General features: G+C 52.4%; 1 protein-coding gene across 1 annotated transcript; it reads left to right on the forward strand.

Annotated features, from left to right (window-relative positions):
- Positions 1-1,900: 1,900 nt before the first annotated feature.
- CLEC17A (C-type lectin domain containing 17A) lies at positions 1,901-16,176 on the forward strand. The gene is made up of 12 exons (XM_002723218.4): positions 1,901-2,029; positions 2,140-2,226; positions 3,547-3,579; positions 3,664-3,714; positions 3,796-3,837; positions 4,326-4,367; positions 4,895-5,035; positions 5,154-5,216; positions 7,496-7,591; positions 7,802-7,953; positions 10,974-11,083; positions 14,832-16,176. Exons 1-12 carry the CDS (start codon positions 1,987-1,989, stop codon positions 14,962-14,964), a joined length of 993 nt encoding a protein of 330 aa, XP_002723264.2. The 5' UTR covers positions 1,901-1,986; the 3' UTR covers positions 14,965-16,176.
- The last annotated feature ends 316 nt before the right edge of the window (positions 16,177-16,492 follow it).

Below are 16,492 nucleotides of genomic sequence, written 5' to 3' on the forward strand. Positions count from 1 at the left end.
CTATGTCAGTGAGGCCTCATCAGAAAGCCCTGGGGGAGACCCTGCTTTGGCTCATGGGACGCACAAACTTTCCACAGGCAGCCCAGGTAGGTGTCAGGGTCATGAGGGGAGCATGCCATGTGCATCTGCACCCTGGGACCCTGGGACCGGGTGACGTGGAATCCCAGCAGGTGCTTCTTCCTGTGATTTAAAAGCAAGGCAGCAGACTGCAGGATGCCATGTTGCCCTCACTGATTGTAGCCAAAGGGTGTTTTCTGGACACTGTTTAACGCTCTGTGATACACTATGCTTCAAGGCTCAGCGGCTGGCTTCCTCTGTTGTTCATGCTGTGGGAATGCTTGCTTTCTTTCTTTTGTAAAAAAATATTTATCAGGGGCTGACGCTATGGTGCAGCAGGTCCATGCCATGGCGTGAAGCACCAGCATTCCATATGGGCACTGGTTCGAGTCCCAGCTGCTCCTCTTCCAATCCAGCTCTCTGCTATAGCCTGGGAAAGCAGTAGAAGATGGCCCAAGTCCTTGGGTCCCTGCACCTGCGTGGGAGACCCAGAAAAAGCTCTGGCTCCTGGTTTCAGATCAGCTCTTCTCCTTCCATCATGAAGTGAACTTCCATTTGGGGAGTGAACCAGTGGATGGAAGACCTCTCTCTTTTTCTGTATATACCTCTCTCTGTAATTCCATCTTTCAAATAAATAAAAAGAAAAAAAATGTATCATATTTATTAGAAATGCAGAGTGATGGGGAGAGAGAGAGAGAGAGAGACCTTCCATCTGCTTGGTCACTCCCTAAATGGTTACAACAGCCAGGGCTGGGCTAGGCTGAAGCCAGGAGCCCAGAACTCCATCCAGGTCTCCCATGTGTGTGGCAGGGATCCGAGTTATTACGCTCTCACCTTCCCAGTTGCATTAGCAGGAAGCTGGACCAGAAGGGGAGCAGCCAGGACCCGATCTGGCACTCTTTCCAGACTCGTCTCCATTTCCCCACTTCTAGAACAAGCGCCATCCTACAACCCCTGTGCCATCACCTGCCCCAATGCGGCTCAGGGGAACTTCCATGGCATCACAAGGGGGAAGTCCGCCCCCAGCCCCCACCTAGGCCTGAGCTTTTGGTGCAGAAAATCAGGCTGAGCTGCTGCTCTCCCCACCCTCCCCCCGCACCGCCACCACCAGAGGTGGGGCTGCCCCCTCCCCACCTGCTGAGAAAGATTTTCCATTGGTGGGCACTCCAGGTGGCTGGTAGTGAAACTGCTAGGTAGAAATCAATTCTGTTTTGTTTAATCCGCTCTTGTTCTGAAGCTGTTATGGTAGCCCAACTTCTTATTTCAAAAACATTTATTTATGTATTTATTTATTTGAGATAGAGAGGTCTTCCATTTGTGGGTTCAGTCCCCAAATGGACATAGCAGCTGGGGCTGGGCCAGGCAGAAAGCCAGGAGCCAGGAGCTTCTTGCAGGTCTCCCATGCAGGAGCAGAGGCCCAAGCACTTGGGCCATCTTCCACTGCTTTCCCAGGCCATAGCAGAGAGCTGGATGGGAAGTGGAGCAGCTGGGACTCGAACCGGTGCCCATTTGTGATGTCTGCATCACAGGCAGTGGCTCAACCCTCTGTGCTGTGTCTCCGGGTCCCCTACGTTTTAGAGGAATCTTCAGTTGCTATCAGAAATAAAATGCAGAGCCCCTGCCCTTGGCGTTCGGATATGTTCCTCTGCAGGGAGCAGCATCTGTGTCGGGGGGAGGGATGCTACGCGGGAAGGACATCTCGCTTTGCTCTGCGGCAGCTCCACCGCCGTCATAGGTTCCTGCGGCGCCTGCACCCAGAGCATGGGTGGGGTCTCGTCTGTGGCCTTGCCCCTCAAGGTGGATTTGCATGTGGTTGAATTTAAGGAAAAAAGGAACTGAGATAGGCATCAGAACCTGCGGAGAGGACAAGGGGTGGGAGCTGGCCAGCTGTTGCTCTTGGTTGTCAGAGTCCTGGTGTGCCGTGGGGCCATGCACAGCCTGTACACCAATGCTGGGAGCATGTACCACACAGGTAGGCCCCTAGCGAGGCTGGGGTTGGGCGGCCAGGTGTGATCTGGACCTGGGCTGCATACAGGGTCTCTGGGGAGGGGGCTGGTCTCTGACTTGAGTCACCTCTGAAAGGGACCAGGCAGGAGGAAGAGGAGGAGGATGAGGAAGATGACTACGAGAATGAAGCGCCACCCTACAAGGACCTGCCCCCCAAGCCAAGTAAGAGGCCGGGATGGGTGATGTGGGAATGGGAGAGAACATTGGCTCCTGGGGACACAGTCAGTGCCTGCTGTGCCCCGCGGACAGGAGCCCCTGGGACCCAGCTCTGCCAGTCTTATGGGGAAGGCAGTTCTGGGCCAGGGCCTTGGCTGGGGGTGGGGGGCAGTGGGGAGGGATCTTGAGGACAATGGCGAGATGTGGTGCCTACCATGGTGGGAGAGGGAGAGGCGGGGGGCATTGGGGGATGAGTGCGGCTGTGTTGGGAAGCCAAGCCCGGGAGAAAGCTGGTGCAGGTACAAGGGGTGTGAAGTGGGTGTTTGAGGAACTGGGAGTAGCTACCGGCTCCCCACGCTCCCCACATTTATACCTCCAAAGGCCCCAGGGGTTTTCTTTAGGCCCCAAGAGCCCAGGCCTAGCTGTGACAGATCTTACAGTAATGGGTGGCCCTGGTGTCTGGGATGGGGCCATTCCATGGGGGGCTGGGGCTCTACACCCCTCATCTCAGAATGAGGCCCTCCTGGGAGGCCCATAGATGCAGGGGTGGGGGCTGGGCTGTGTGCTGTTTGATTGACAGTCCCACCTCCAAGGCCAACACCAGCCTAACCCAATCCCATTCTCTTTCCCAAGGCTGTCCCTTCTCCCCAACAAAGATCTTTCTTTGTCTCGAAATCTAGCACCAATAGCACCTGACCCCAACCACAACTCAGTCTCAACATCATCCTCACCCCCCCAGCCTACTGGGTGACAACCCTTCCCCCCTACCCATCACCACCCCACCTACACACCTAGTTCAACCTGAATCCCAGGCCCATCCTCAACTCCATCTGGTCCCCCCATTGTGGCCCACTTTGGTTGACCAGTTGTCCCCATTTGCTCAGGCCCAAAGTGGCCTCTGGGTTGTGGAGTTTTTACTGTGTGTGTGTGTGTGTGTGTGTGTGTTTAAGATGTATTGATTTATTTGAAAGGAAGAGTTACAGAGAGGGAGACACACACACACACACACATCTTCAATCTGTTGGTTCGTTCCCCAGATGGCCTCAATGGTCAGGGCTGGGCCAGGCTGAAGCCAGGAGCTTCTTCTATGTCTCCCAAGTGAGTAGGTACCCAAGCACTTGGGCCATCTTCTGCTGCTTCCCCAGGCGCATTAGCAGAGAGCTGGATCGGAAGTGGAACAACCGGGACTTGAACCTGTGCCCTTGTGGGATGCTGGGGTCACAGGTGGAGGCTTAACCTTCTCTGCCACAGTGCTGGCCCCTCTTCCCTCTTCCCTCCATCTCGTTCCCATCCTCAGAATTTCCCAACTGCGCTTCTCTCCTCCAGGTTCGTTTGCTCCGCCGAGGCCTCCCCGAGCAGGTGAGCTGGGGCTCGGGTGAGGAGACCCAGGGCCGGCTTTGCCCTGTTCTGCCTGGGGCTGAGCAACCCTCCCTCCCTCCCCAGGAAACAACACAGAGATCCTGTTCCTCCCGCACAAATCCTCTCAGATGACAGGTGAGCGTCGCCCCCCCCCCCATCCTCCTGCTGGTTTCTGCCCAGCTCCGTGTCACCATTTGTCTTTCTGATTCTTTCCAGGCCTTGGCATCAGCCCTGCCACCTGCTCATCTCTCCAGCTGGGTGAGCTGTGGGCGTGGGGACCCTTTTATGAAGCCTGCAAGGTGTTGGGGGGAACACCTGGGAGTTTCTATCCAGCCCCCCCAATTATTTTTAAGATTTATTTATTTGAAAGGCAGGGGGAGAGAGAGAGAGAGAGAGAGAGAGAGAGAGAGAGAGAGAGAATCTTCCATCCACTGGCTCACTCCCCAGATGGCCACAATGGCTGGGGCTGATCCAGGCTGAAAGCCAGGAGCAAAAAACTCCATCCGGGTCTCTCACCTGGGCAGCAGAGCCCAAGCACTTGGGCCACCTTCTGCTGCTTTTCCCAGGCGCATTAGTAGGGAGCTGGATCGGAAGTGGAGCAGCCAGGACTTGAACCAGAACTCCAATATGGGATGCAGGCATTCTAGGCAGCAGCTCAGCTCTGAGCAGAGAACAACGCAGGAGTCTTTGATGTGGGAAGACAGATCAGCAGCCCCCGAATAACTCTCTGTCCCCCTTTATCCCAGACATGCATCGGGAGCCATCTCCATCCCAACCATCTGTCGCCAGTAAGTTCTCATGGCCTCTGCACACCCTCTGTCTCCCGCTTCATGGTGGCTGGGGCACCTGACTCTGACCTACAACTCTTTGGCGAGACCCTGAGCAGTGAGACCTCTGCTTTCAGAGGAGACCAGGCTGTCTCCAAGGATCCCTGGCGGGAAGTTCTGAGGGAGTAGAAAACCAAGGCTCGTAGCCAGGAAGGACAGACCCGGGTTCAGGTCATGTGTGACCTCCCCGAGTCTCTGCTGATTTATTTGCCAAAGGCGATGGGTGCCAACGTCACAAGCTGCAGATCCTGTAAGACAAGGAGGCTAGAACATGATGCTTAAGCATGCAGTAGGTGCTGCATAAACACTCGGAGCCTCATCTGGGTTCCTTCTCCCTGGTGCCGTCAGCTGGAAGGTGGGGGTATTGTCAGGACCCACAAAGCTCTGTCTTGCTCTGCTGTTGGTCCCTTCCTTGCTTTCTGGAGCACCAGTGTCTGTCTGTCTGTCCCTGTCTGCCTCTGCGACCCCCTCTCTCCCTCCCTCCCCAGCAACGCCGGTGCCCTGGCTGAATCTGCGGTCTGGGAGCCCCGGGTGCTGCCAGGAAAAGAGACTGTTGGTGCATGTGTGTGTGCTGGTGGCCACGTCTTTGCTGCTGAGCTGTGTTGGCCTGGCCGTGACTCTGATTAAGTGTGAGTAGGGCTGGGTGGGGCACAGTGGGAAACTGGGGGTGGGGTACGTGTGTGTGTGTGTGTGTGTGTGTGTGTGTCTGGGAAGAGACCTGAGCTGAAACTGGCCTCTTGCTCACAGACCAGGAGATGGCGGACAAATTGAGAAAATTGACCCTGCAGCAGGTGGCGTGGCAAGCGAATGGTGAGTGGTTGTGAGCCCACAGGTGCTCACGCCCAACTCCAAGACCAGCCATCACCATCCCTGCCAGCTGGGTGACAGGAAGTCGTAGAGTGAGGGACGCGTCAAACACAGACACAACCCGTGTCCCTGTGTGTTGTGTCTGCAATCCAATATGGCGGCCAAGACCTATGGGGTGGCTGCTGAGCCCCTTTGGACGTGGTGGGTCTGAACTGACATGCGCCCTCACTGTAAAATACACACCCATCTCAAAGCCGTCCTCCAAGACAAGACTGAGACATTGCTCGCTAATCATTGTGCAGTATTGATCAGCTATCGAGAGGATGGTATTGGGGATGTATGGGAACACATTCAGAATGTCAATCTAATGCATGCTACTTGTTTTTTTTTTTTAACTCTGGCTATTAGAAACTCTAAAAGTGTGCTATTGGTTTGCATTATATTTCTTTTTTAAGAAACATTTATTTTGCTTATTTGAAAGGCAGAGTTACAGAGAGAGAGAGAGAGAGAGAGAGTCAGCGAGAGAATGAGAGAGAGGTCTTCCATCCACTGGTTCACTCCCCAGTTGTCCTCAACAGCCAGGGCTGGGCCAGGCTGAAGCCAAGAGCCAAGAACTTCTGAATCTTCCACGTGGGGGCAGGGGCCCAGGGACTTCGGCCATCTTCTGCTGCTTTCTCAGGTGCATGAGCAGGGAGCTGGATTGGAAGTGGAGCAACCAGGACTCAAACTGGCATCCATATGGGATGTGGGCATCACAGGGGGTGACACCACCTGCTGTACCACAACACCAGCCCCCACAGTATATTCTTATTGGATGGCACAGGTGTAGACAGCTGCCCATCAAATGGACCACCTGAGTATGAAATTCTAAATTCTGCCGCATAGGGCAGATGAAGAGGGAGGTGTTTCCATGGAAATGTCAACAGGGGCCTTGACCTGTGTCTTGTGGGTGGGAGTCGTACAGGGCTTGCCTAGGGGAATGGTGCAGTCACTGATTGAAGGGAAAGAAGGGTTAACCAGGTGAGGGGCTGAGTGTTTCAAACATGTGCAAAGGCCCTGTGGTGGCAGACAACAGTCTGAATACAAGGGAGGAGAATGGGGTGGACAGGCAGATTATGGTTGTGGCATAGAGAGATTTAGGGTGCAAAATGGGCAGGACAAGGGTGGGCATTTGGTGTAGTGGCTTAGACACTGAGACACCTGCACCCCACACTGGAAAGCCTGGGTTCAAGTTCTGGCTGGATTCCCTATTCCAATTTCCTGCTAATGCATAGGTCCCTACCACCCATAGGGGAGCTAGGGATGGAGCTCCTGGCTCCTGGCTTCAGCCTGGTCCAGCCCTGGCTGGTGCAGGCATGTGGGTAGGTGGGTGGGAACTGGGGGATGGAAGCTCTCTGTCACTTCTGCCTGTCTCTCTCTCTCTACCTCTCTGCCTTTCAAAACAAATTTAGCGGTCTTGGGGCTGGATTGGGAATAGTGAGCTTGGGGGAGGGGCATGAAGGAATGTATCTACATCTATACGTCTGTCTCTGTATGGCTGTGTTGATACATCATCAGCTACCGTAGAGCTACACTGATGTCTACACAGAATCGGTATCTATGTTATATAGAATCTATATCCACTGTTATGTCGCTATCTATGTAATCTCTATCCATCTGTTCTTGTATCTATATCGTATCTATATTTACATCTTTATATCTACAAAGAATCTATAACTGTATTTATATGTATAGAGAATTATCCATATCTGATTTCTCTCTATCTCTATATTATCTTTACCTGTGTCTACTCTATCTGTATCATTTCCATCTGTGTGTCACCTGTGTCTCTCTGTGTGTGTTAGCTGTATCCACTCTGTATCTATATATTGCACACAATCTATATCTCTCTATCACCCTCAGCTATCTCTATATCCATGTCTACCTTATATTTCTGTTTCCTATGATGTATGGGGCATCCCATGAGCGAGGGATTGTTGGATGAAGTCAGAGTCTGAGGGGGCTGGGTAGTGAGGATGGACACATTAGCTGTAGAAGAACCTCTGGACTGGGCTGGTCTCCCCATGCCCACCACAAGCCTCATACCAAGCTCCTCTTCTGCTTAAAAACCCATCGTCCGGAGCCCAGTGCGAAACCTTTCACTTGGCGTTCACCATGACCTGCTGGAACACGGATACAGCTCCTGCTTCTCTTGGGTGCACCTTCTGTCGGCAGTGGGTGGGTGGGCGGGCAGACAGCTGGGGTTCTGGGTCTCCAGCACTCAAGTCCGCCCCCTCTGACAGTGACTGGCATGGCAGGGCTGGCAGGCCTGAAGAAAGACCTGGACAAAATAAGATTGGACACCAACCAGTCCTTGGTGGAACTTCGGGGTTTATTAGGTGAGTGGAACTTGGGGAGCTGCCCAGAAATGGAGATTGTGGCAGGGGTGGCACAGTGCACAACCCCGCGAGAGTGATTGTCAGTGCAGTCTGTGTGAATGATGCTGCCCTGGAGTTGAGCAGTGCACAGCATGTACCACTGCACATGGTGCACCATGCATGTCGCTCTGGCTCTGGAACTGCTCTGACAGTGCTGTGTTCTGTCCCCAGACTGCACCAGAGGCATCTGCCCAGAAGGCTGGGTCCCCTTTGAGGGCAAATGTTACTACTTCTCCCAGAGCACCAAGTCGTGGGATGGAGCCCTGGTTTTCTGCCAGGAGAATTTCTCCCACTTGGTCATCATCAATAGCTTTGCTGAGCAGGTGAGTAGTCCCCAGGGAGTCTTTGAGAGCCAGCAGGGCCAGGCTGCCAATCTCTGGGGTTCACACACCCTTCCCATCCTTGGATGGAGAGAAATTGGGATTAATTTTGAGCTACTCAAGCTTAAAAGCAAGCTCATACTGAGAGAGGCTCAGGCAGAGGTTAAGAGGATGCTATGAGTTCAGATCCTGATTGTGTTGATTTAGCTGCTACCAGTCTCAGTTTTTAAAAATAATTAAAAAATTATTTTAAAGGGAAGTAAGATGGCGGGGTGGGGGGAGAGAGAGCAAGAGGTCTCATTTGCTGGTTTATTCCCTGCATGCTGATGTCACTGGGGGCTGGGCCAGGCCAAGCCAGGAGCTGAGAACTTCATCTGGGTCTCCTGTGTGGGTGGCAGGGCCCTGAGCACCTGGACCATCTCTGGTTGCCTTCCCAGGCACATTAGCAGGAAGTTGGGTTGGAAGTGGAACAGCTAGGACTTGAACTGGTGCTCTGCAGTGTCAGAAGCATTGGCTCAACCCGCTACCCCAGCAGCATTTTAACCACTCACCTAGACACCAGTGCCCCTTATATTTTTAACCTTTCTATGCCCTTATTTTAAAAGCACATTTATAGTAGACAGTATTTAATTAGGTCTTTGTCTTTTAATTAGTGTTTTTAGACCATTTATGTTTAATATAATTCCCAATTGGCTTGGAGGTAGGTCTACTGTCTTGGACTCGGATCCAGTGGTGGTGTGGCAGGTAGCAAGGGATGTTCCTTCTGGTTTTCTGGAGCTGTCAGTCATCCTGAGTTCCACGTTCCAGTGAGCAAGAGCTGGATTGTGGGAGGGGTCTGGTGGTCTCTGTGCCTCTTCCCTGCTCTTCATGTACACAAGGCTATTTCTCCCCACTCTGTCCTACTCTGGGGAATAAGTGACCCTGAGGCCCTCTGTGGCTCCATGTAATTGACACAAGGCTAAGAGAGATAGGAATAGAGAGATGATGAGACAGGCAGATGAGTAGATGGGTGAATGGATAGATGACAGAGAATTGGATGGTAGGTAGATAATTAGATGATACAGAGATCATGGATAGGTGATAGAAATATAGATATGGACATTGTGGTACAGTGGGTTAAGCTGTTGCTTGTGATGTTGGCATTGTATCAGAACACTGGTTCAAGTACCGGCTATTCCACTTCCAATCCAGCTCTCTGCTAATGCACCTGGGAAAGCAGTGGAAGATGGCCCAAGTTCTTGGGTCCCTGCCACCCACATGGGAGACCTGGAAGAAGCTCCTGGCTCCTGGCTTTAGCTTGGCCCAGCCCTGGTTGTTGTGGGCATTTGGGGAGTGAACCAGCAGATGAAAGATCTCTCTCTCTCTCTCTCTCTCTCTCTCTCTCTAACTCTGTCTTTCAATTAAGTAAATAAATTTGTAAGAAAAAATTAAAATATAGGGGCTGGTGTGTGGTATACGGGTTAAGCCCCTGCCTGTAACACCAGCATCCTATGGGATCCTATGGGCACCAGTTTGAATTCCGGCTGCTCCACTGCTGTGGCCTGGGAAAGCAGTGGAGGATGGCCCAAGAGCTTGGGTTTCTGCACCCGTGTGGGAGACCTGGATGGAGCTCCTGTCTCTTGGAATGGACCTGGCCCAGCCCTGGTCAGTGCGTTCGTGTGGGGTGTGAATCAGCAGATGGAAGATCTCTGTCTCTGTAACTCTGCTTTTCAAATAAAATAAATCTTAAAAACAATGAAAAATAAATAAAGGCAGTCCCCCAGCCCATCTGGGGTTTTTGCCATCACCTGGGGAATCCCATGGATGAGCTACAAGTTCCTCTCTCTCTCTCTCTCTCTCTCTCTCTCTCTCTGTCTCCCAGCCTCTCACCTGGTCTTCGTGGGCCTGGCTTCCATTGCTATGGAGACCCTCTCCTCTCCACCTGTTCATAAAACTTGGGCCGGTGCTGAGTTGCGTGGGTGGAGTGTGAATGTTCTGTGAGCGCTGACGGACCCACGCACCTGTATCAGCGCCAACCCAACCGCGATTTGTCGCATTTCCACGGCTGCTGAATGCTCTCTCACATCCGCTTTCTCTTCTCCACCTGTCCCCATGACCGCATTTCCCTCCCCACAGGTTAATTTGTCTCGCACAGGGGTTTGGTTTTCATGCTTCGACCACATTTTCCTCCCCATCATTTGTTTGTCATCTAAGTCCTTTCTCTTCTCTCAAAAGCCTCTGCTTTCAAAAGACCCAAGCCAGGAAGCCTCTTTCTCTCCGTGTTTCTCCCCACTTCACTCATTTTTTTTTTACAGTTTCATTTATTCGAAAGACAGGATGAGAGAGAGAGAGAGAGAGGGAATCTTCCATCTTTCCGTCTGCTGGTTCACTCCCCAAATATCTGTAACAAGCCAGGGCTGGACCAGGCTGAATCTAGGAGCCAGGAGCTCCACCAGGTCCCCCACACAGGTGCAGGAGCCCAAGCCCTTGGGCTATCCTCCACTGCTTTCTCAGATGCATTAGCAGGGAGCTGGATCAGAAGCTGGGACTCAACTAGCACTCTGATATGGGGTGCTGGTATTGCAAGTGGATGCTTAACCCCACCATGTCTGCCCCAAGCTTTGCTTTGGCTTTTATACCAATCTGTTTGCATGGGAAGCGACTCCCTCCAAGACACCAGCGGATGCCCCCAAATGGCTGAGCCCCCTTCCCGTTAGGTCATGTCCCTGGAAGTTCCCACCATCGTCTCACACTGGGGATGAGCACATGGGCTTGTGTGTGTGTGTGTGTGTGTGTGCGTGCGTGTGTGGGAGTGGCCAACCGCATACAGAGGGTGCACAGGTTACATGAAGTTACATGAATCTGCTTGCTTCACGTGCTGCAGTGGGTGGGGAGGTGCCGACCGTGCTGTGCATCCTATGGGGACTCAAGGGGGCGGTGGCCATGAGGGGACAGCGTTCACAAGTCCTGAATGTATAGGGCAGAGTAAGGGGGAGCACCGTGCAAAAAGAGGACCTGAGGGTTGAATGGAGTTTGTCTTGCAGGATTTTGTGTCCAAGGCTCACGGCTCTCCGCGGGTGTACTGGCTGGGGCTGAGTGACAGGAAACAGGAAGGGGACTGGAGGTGGCTGGATGGCTCTGCCGTCTCGTTAAGGCAAGTGTCCAGGTGCACCGGGTCTCTCTGCCTCCTCTGTGGGCAGAGGAGACAGCAAGGGGGGGTCTGGGTGAACCAGCTGGGAGCTGTTGCTTCTTTAACTTAAAAAAAATAACGATGCAAATGGGCAGCAAGATAATTCAATACATCTACCTATCAACCCACTGATCAGTCAGTCTATGTATCTTTCTCTATTGTTCTATCCATCAACCCACCTATCAATCAATCAATCCATATCTATCATCTATCCATCCATAGATCATCAACATCTAACCATATGCCTATCAATCAACTAGCTAATAAATCCAATTCTATCTGTCCATCCATCCACCCACTCACCTACCCACTCACCACCTACTTGTCTATCCGTTTATCCATCTATAACTATGTATCCACCCACCTATCTGTCAATAAAACAGTCCACATCTATCTTCTTCTTTTTTTTTTTTGTTTGTTTTTTTTTGTTTTTTTGACAGGCAGAGTGGACAGTGAGAGAGAGAGACAGAGAGAGAAAGGTCTTCCTTTGCCGTTGGTTCACCCTCCAATGGCCGCCGCTGCAGCCGGCGCACCGCGCTGATCCGATGGCAGGAGCCAGGATCCAGGTGCTTTTCCTGGTCTCCCATGGGGTGCAGGGCCCAAGCACCTGGGTCATCCTCCACTGCACTCCCTGGCCATAGCAGAGAGCTGGCCTGGAAGAGGGGCAACCGGGACAGAATCCGGCGCCCCAACCGGGACTAGAACCCGGTGTGCCGGCGCCGCAAGGTGGAGGATTAGCCTATTGAGCCACGGCGCCAGCCTTCTATCTTCTTTTTTTTAAAAAAGATTTATTTATTTATTTGAAAGGCAGAGTTACAGAGAGGCAGAGGCAGAGAGATAGAGAGAGAGACAGATAGAGAGAGAGGTCGGTCGGTCTTCTATCTGCTGGTTCACTCCCCAGATGGCCGCAATGGCCGGAGCTGCACCAATCCAAAGCCAAGAGCCAGGAGCTTCTTCTGGGTTTCCCACATGGATGCAGGGGCCCAAGAACTTGGGACATCTTCTACTGCTTTCCCAGGCCACAGCAGAGAGCTGGATTGGAAGTGGAGCAGCCAGGACTCGAACCAGTGCCCATATGGGATGCCAGCACTGCAGGCGGCGGCTTTACCCACTATGCCACAGCGCCGGCCCCTCAGTCCATATCTATCTATCCATCTATTATACTATGTATCAATCTCTCATCCCTTTCCACCTATTATTATCTTTATCTGTCTGTCCACCCACCTGTCAATGAGCCAGTCTGTCTGTCTCTACCTGTTTGTCAATCCATCCATCCACCCACTCACCCACCTCCCCATCTACATCTTTCTGTTCTTTTATAGCCTCTTTTTATCTTTCTATCCACTTTTTCATCCATATCTAATATCATTGATATCTATGTATCTACCCACTCAACTGTGAATCTATCTCTCTATTCATCTACTCATCTATTCTATCATCTCTCTGTCTAACATGGGGACCAGGGCAGGGTAACTGGCAAACCCATCACTTCAAATGTTTATCATTTGTTTGTGCTGGGGACTTTCAAAATCCTATCTGTAGCTGTTTTGAAATACACAGTGAATTTGTGCTTGTAGTGTGCTACAGAGCATCAGAAGTGATTCTGCCCATCCACCCACACCCCTGCACCTGCTAACCATCCCTTCCATCCCCTCTGCCCCTCCCTTCGCAGGGCCTGGTCCCCATCATCTGCTCTCTGCTTTTTTTTTTTTTTAGATTTATTTACTTATTTGAGGGGCAGAGTTAGAGAGAGAGAGAGAGAGAGAGAGAGAGAGAGATAGAGAGAGAGGTGTCTTCCATCTGCTGGTTCAGTCCCCAAATGGCTGCAATGGCTGGAGCTGGGCCAATCTGAAGCCAGGAGCCAGGAGCTTCTTCCAGGTCTCCCACACAGATGCAGGGCCCAAGCATTAGAGCCATCTTCTACTGCTTTCCCAGGTCATAGCAGAGAGCTGGATTGGAAGTGGAGCAGCTGGGACTTGAACCAGTGCCCCTATGGGATGCTGGTGCTGCAGATGGGGGCTTAGCCCACTATGCCACAGCACCAGTGCCTCTCTGCTTCTTTGAGATCAGTGTTTTTGTAGCTTCCCCATGTAAGGGGGAATGCAAGGTCCCTGTATTTCTGCATCTGGCTTCTTTTGTGTATCACAGTGTGTTCCAGCTCCAAGCATGGAGCACACTGCAAGTTAAAGGATTTCATTCATGTTTTTATGGTTGTGTAATGTCAAGCGCTGCCTTTCCTGGTACAACAGTACTGATTAAAAAAAATGATTTATTTATTTTAAAGGCAGAGATACAGAGAGAGGAGGAGGAGGTGGGAGGTGAGAGAGAGAGAGAGAGAGAGAGAGAGAGAGAGAGAGAGAGAGAGGTCTTCCATTCGCTGGTTCACTCCCAAATGGCCACAATGGCTGGAGCTGAGCCCATCGGAAGCCAGGAGCCAGGAGCTCCATCTGGGTCTCTCACGTAGATGCAGGGCCCCAAGCACTTGGGCCATCTCCCGCTGCTTTCCCAGGTGCATTAGCAGGGAGCTGGATTGAAGTGGAGAAGAAGCTGGGACTTGAACTGGTGCCCATATGGGATGCTGGCACTGCAGGCAGTAGCTTAACCTTCTATGCCACAGCGCCGGCCCCAATGATACTGGCATTAAAGAGAGAATCTTCTTCTGTCATGGTTGGCACATTTCTCTTCCCTTTGCCCCCTGATGGTCCTACTGATCCTCTGTGGTCCTGCCTAGCTCTCAGCAACAGAAAGGTTTGTGCCTGGCACAGAAGTGACCTGGGGACCCTGAGACAGAGAGATGGATAGATACAGACAGAGGTTATAGATCTTCCTCCCCCTGGTTCTCTCCCCAAATGCCTGGGATGGTGCTGGGCCAGGCTGAAGCCAAGAGCCAGGACCTTCATCTGGGCCTCCCATGTGGGTGCAGGGGCCCAAGTACTTGGGCCATCTTCCACTGCTTTCCCACGCACATTTGCAGGGTGCTCGTTTGGCAGTGGGGCATCCGGGACTTGAACCGGTGCTCCCATATGGGATGGTGGCATCCCAAGAGGCGGTTTAACCTGCTCTGCCACACCACCTGCTCCTCATAACCACAGTTCTCCTTTCAATTTCTATGGGAATAAATTAAAAAAAACTTTTTAAATTAAGAAAGCTATTTAGTTGTGAGACATTCAGACAGACACACACATAGAGATATCTTCCATCTTCTGGTCCCTTCCCCAATGCCCATAACAGTCAGAGCTGGACCAGGTTAAAGGCAGGAACCTGGAGCTCCATCTGCATCTCCCACGTGGGTGGCAGGGACCAAGTCCTTGAGCCATCCTCTGCTGCCTCCCAGGGTGCGCATGTGCAGGGAGCTGGCATCAGAAGCAGAGAGGAGAAACCCAGACCCAGCCTCTCTGATGTGGGATGGGGACATCTCAGCTCCCCGGGCCAAATGCCACTGCCCGCCTCCCCCCCCCCCCCCCGCAACCTTTCTCTGGATTCCACTCACGAGGCAGGACAGAGGGCATTTGCCTTTCTACGCCTGGCTTCTTTCTCTTGGTACAACACCCTCCGGGTTCAGCTGCGCTGTGGCCGATGGTGGGGTTTCCTCTTGTTTTGATGGAGGCGCTGATCTGCAGTCTTGCGGTAGAGTTCACACTTCCCTGGGCTTGGTGTCTGTGGTCCGTGTCAGGTGCACCTGTTCATGCCTTTCCTGTTCCCCTTCCTGCAGCTTCTGGGATGTGGATGAGCCCAACAATAGCTTTGAGGAGGACTGTGCCAGCATGAACAAGGATGGTACCTGGAACGACCTCCCTTGCTACAAAACCTCGTACTGGATTTGTGAGCGGAAACATTGTTGTTGAACCTGACAGCAGGTGGCCCCCCCCCCCCAACTCCTGGAGCCCCGGAACCTCCTGCTGCCTTCCTGGGAGGTCCTGCCTCTTCATGGGCAGACCCAGAGGTGGCCCCCAAAGGCATCAGGCATCCTGGATGTAGCAAGTTTTTTGGGGGTGCAATCAGGTTATCCACCTCCAGTGGGAGGGAAATGCCAGGGCGTGGTTGTGGGTGGTCTCCCTGTGTGGAGTGTGGGCAAAATGCACCTGAGTCCTGATCACAGCCTCTTTTTTTAATATATAAAAAAGATTTATTTATTTGAAAGGCAGAGCCACAGAGGGAGAGGTAGAGGTCTTCCATCCACTGGTTCACTCCCCAAATAGCCACAATGGCTGAGGCTGGGCCAAGCCAAAGCTAGAAGCCAGGAGCTTCTTCCAGGTCTCCCACATGGGTGCAGGGGCCCAAGGACCTGGGCCATCTTCCACTGCTGTCCCAGCCCATAGCAGAGAGCTGAGTTGGAAGTGGAGCAGCCGAGACTCGAACCAGCGCTCCATTATGGGATGCTGGTGCCATGATACCGTTCCCTGCCTGTGGGCTCTCAAGAAGAAGTGATGTTGGCCCTGGCGGGGGTGTGTGTCCAGGTCTGACACTGTATCCTCAGAACCACGTTGAGATGGGACCGTCCACCTGAGAAGTGCACGTGGCCGAGTGATCCTTGCCAAGCCATTTTCTCCCTGTGTGGGGTGAGCTGTGTCCAGGTCAGGCGGGGGAGGCGGGTGCCTGCCAAGACCCAGTCTGTGGCACATCTGGGAAGGCAGACCCGCTGGGAGACGAGAGCCCCTGAAGCCCAGCCCAGGAGGCCAAGCCTGGTGAGACCTGCGGGGCCCCAGGTGATGGACAGAGGTCGCCTTTTCTCTGTGTGTGTTTCCCCCGGGGCCGTGAGCTCCTGCAAATGTCAGCACCTCCCTGAACGCCAGTTTCTGGGGCTCCCCTAATCGAGCCTCGTTGATTGGGCGGCTTAAGCCACAGAGGTAGGTTTTCTCCACATTCTGGAGGCTGGAAGTTGGAGACCAGGATGTCAGCTCTGGTGGATTTGTTTCCACAGCCCTGCTCCCTGGCTGGTGGCTGAGCACCTGCCCCTCTCTGTGTCCTCATGTGGTTGTCCCTCTGTGCATGTGTGTGTCCTGTGTTCCTCTGTAACTTTTTTTTATTAATATAAAGAGAACAGATTTCATGTTTCATAGGCACAGTTCCTCTGTAACTTTTTTTATTAATATAAAGAGAACAGATTTCATGTATTTCATAGGCACAGTTCTAAGATAACCATCCCTCCCCCCCTTCCTCAGTCTGCCTCCTTCCCTCCTTTCTTTCATTTTTGCAAAGACCACATTTCAATCCACTCGCTAATCCCAGGCTGAATTCAGCACTAACCATCTGATTCAGCAAGTGAGAAATAGGAAGCCCGCAGTTTCACAGGAATATATATGCTGGAATAAATACACTATGGAATATTACTCAGCCATCAAAAAATGACATCCTTTCTTTTGCAACAAAATA

Source organism: Oryctolagus cuniculus, chromosome 16 (genome assembly GCF_964237555.1).
Source record: "Oryctolagus cuniculus chromosome 16, mOryCun1.1, whole genome shotgun sequence".
Lineage (NCBI taxonomy): Eukaryota > Metazoa > Chordata > Mammalia > Lagomorpha > Leporidae > Oryctolagus > Oryctolagus cuniculus.